This window comes from Rhagoletis zephyria, unplaced genomic scaffold, assembly GCF_001687245.7.
Source record: "Rhagoletis zephyria isolate East Lansing unplaced genomic scaffold, Rhagoletis_zephyria_1.1 Rzeph_scaffold_09557, whole genome shotgun sequence".
Lineage (NCBI taxonomy): Eukaryota > Metazoa > Arthropoda > Insecta > Diptera > Tephritidae > Rhagoletis > Rhagoletis zephyria.
Genome location: NW_016166635.1, coordinates 17,320 through 20,329, shown reverse-complemented (window position 1 = coordinate 20,329; position 3,010 = coordinate 17,320). Strand labels below are relative to the sequence as shown.

At 42.9% G+C, this 3,010-nt stretch overlaps 1 protein-coding gene across 1 annotated transcript; it reads right to left on the bottom strand.

Moving 5' to 3' along the window:
* Window positions 1–266: 266 nt before the first annotated feature.
* LOC108375874 (uncharacterized) lies at window positions 267–2,069 on the bottom strand (the record flags this gene model as incomplete). Its single annotated transcript, XM_017632023.1, has 2 exons — window positions 1,882–2,069; window positions 267–1,774 (listed from the first exon to the last, which is right to left on the bottom strand). Coding segments are annotated over exons 1-2 (1,696 nt in total), but the record flags the coding sequence as incomplete, so codon positions are not given.
* Window positions 2,070–3,010: the final 941 nt, after the last annotated feature.

The following is a 3,010-nucleotide window of genomic DNA, read 5'->3' as shown; positions in this document are numbered from 1 at the left end:
GGAAACCGGTCGTTCTTGAATACCACTAAGAGTCTGGATTTTTGCACTACGTACCTGCCCATCCTTTGCTAACCTCGTTTCAAGTACCTTGCCTCGTGGCCAGACATTGCGAGGGCATGAAGGGTCAACCACAACAACTAAGTCCCCGATACACAATGGCCTCACCTTCTCATGCCACTTTGTTCTGCATGTTAATGTCGGCAAATATTCCATCAACCAGCGTCTCCAAAACATGTCTGCAAACCGTTGGGATTCAAGCCAACTACTTTTCAGCACAACTGCGCTATCGTCCAAGAGCGCATATGGCTTCATGCCGCTTGAGCTCCCCAGCAAAAGGTGATTTGGTGTGATCGCTTCAGCGTCGCTGTTATCGAGAGGAACGTACGTTAAGGGCCGCGAATTTATAATATTTTCAATTTCAGCCATCATACTTCTCAAAAGCTCTTCGTTTGGCGAGCGAGTAGGTGTTATTTTATAGAAAACATTTTTTATGGAGCGCACTAAACGTTCCCAAGCGCCTCCCATGTGTGGCGCAAGAGGCGGATTAAAGTTCCATTTCGTATGCGAGGAAGTGAAAGTGCGAACAAGCTCGTTTCGATTCACTTCAGCAACTGCTTGACGCAGCTCTCTCTCGGCGCCAATAAAGTTAGTCCCGTTATCGCTAAAAAACTCTCGCGGGATGCCCCGCCTCGCAATAAAATTTCGAATAGCCAATATACAGGAGTTTGTATTAAGAGAATACGCGATTTCTATGTGAACGGCTCTTATGGTTAAGCACGTGAATAAAACTCCATACCGTTTTTCCTTGTGTCGATTTATTGTAATCAAAATAGGTCCGAAGAAATCCAACCCCGTAAAAGTAAACGGCGCAACATGAGCAGCAAGCCGAGCTCGAGGCAACTTAGCCATTTGTGGCATCTGCGGTACGGCCTTTTGAATTTTACACATTTGGCAGTTTCTAATTTGCTTCTTAAAAACGACGCGTAGACGTGGTATATAGTAAAATTGACGAACTTCATTTACAGCGGTTTCATGATTTAAATGGCGATACAAATTATGGTAGTGCATGATTATTAATGTAGTTATCATATTTTCTTTCGGAAGAATTATCGGCCTTTTTTGCTCGCTTGTAATACATGCCATGTCGATTCGGCCATCAATGCGCAGAATGTTGTTGTCCAAATAAGGTGATTTCTTGTATATAGGACTGGCTTTAGGCAGCGGCTTATTATTCTTTAGCATATCAATTTCCTCTGCATATGCGCTCCACTGTGCTTGCCGATATAAGACATGTTCCGCCTTTATGATCTCCTCTTGAATGAGTTCCCCACTCTGCACATCTTGTCCTCGTACCCTCGATTTCAAATTTTCAATAAATCGTAGCACAAATGCTGTTGTGCGCACAATGCGATTCCACTTCGAGAACCGTTTAACTTCAACTACTTCATCAACTGTCCCTATATGTAATAGGTGGCGTTTCATCTCCTCCGTCGTATCTATAGGTGGACATACGTCGACCGGCCATTCGTTTTCAGCCATGTATAGAAATTGTGGGCCACTAAACCATCGACCATCATTTTGTAGGCTTATCTTGCTCACCCATTTAGTGGCTTCATCTGCTACATTAAGTTTGCTTGGTATCCACCTCCACTCACTTGGATTGCTTAAATCAAGAATTTCGCTTACTCGAAATCCTACGAACTGGCTATATTTGCGATGATCGGAACGCAGCCAACTCAAGACCGTCTTAGAATCCGACCAGTACACTTTTCGGCTGATTTTCAAAGTATGGTTTTGAAGAATGTGAATTGCAAATCAAGCTCCAATAAGCGCTGCCATGAGTTCCAAGCGGGGGATGGATGTCAGCTTCAATGGTGCTACTTTAGTCTAGATCCAATCAATGAGCACACAATATCTTCACCGTCCGTGATTCTGAAATATGCCACTGCAGCGTATCCATTCTCGCTAGCATCTACAAAAGTATGCAGCTGCACGTCGAGCAAGTTATAGTTAGCGAAATATTTCAGATAACAGCGGCTAATGCGGATGTTTTCTAAATCCGGAAGCATTTTTACCCATTTAATCCATTTGGAGAACTGCTGGCAAAATCGGTTCATCCCAAGTAACAGCACTGCGCCAGATTTCTTGCATTAAGATCTTTGCGTACATAAGAAAGTGACTTAGCAGCCAAGGGGATCGTAAACCGACATTAATGCGCGCAGTACCTCTCTTTTTGTAGGGGGTCGATCACCAGTGAAGGTTTCGCTCTCTAATTTCGTAGCCGATATTCGAAAAGTAATTTTGTCATCATTTGGTATCCAAAATATCCCAAGCACCTTTTCCATAGCTGTATCGCTGCTAAAGCACAAACTTTTACTCGTCGCCTGCGGTTCAGTATTGAGCTCCTGCAAAACTTCATTTGCATTCGATGTCCAATTACGAATGTAGAAACCACCTTGACTATGTATATATTTTACTCTTTTAGTTATCTTAATTGCTTCTTCGATTGTATCAAAGGAATCCAAATAGGCATCCACATAGTGATTACGCTTAATAGTTCCAGCTGCCTGCGGAAATTCGTTTTCGAAATCTGACGCGTTAAGGTTTTTGACATATTGCGAAATATTCGGTGCACAGGTAGCGCCGAAAATCATAACATTCATTATGTAAATTTCGGGCTCCATATCAGCCTTGCATTCTCGCCATAAAAAACGTTGTACATGTTGATCTTCAGATCTAATGAAAATCTGGTGAAATGTTTCGGCAATGTCACCACACACCGCGACAGACTTTTGTCTGAATCGATGTAGTATACCAGGCAGCGATTCTAGAAAATCAGGCCCTTTTAGCAGTAACGTGTTAAGTGACACCCCATTAACCTTGGCAGCAGCATCCCATACTATTCTTGTTTTGCCAGGTTTGTTTTTGTTGAACACGGCGAAAATTGGCAAATACCACACGTTCTCGTGACTTTCTTCATGCTTATCTAACTTGCGGATATAGCCTTTAG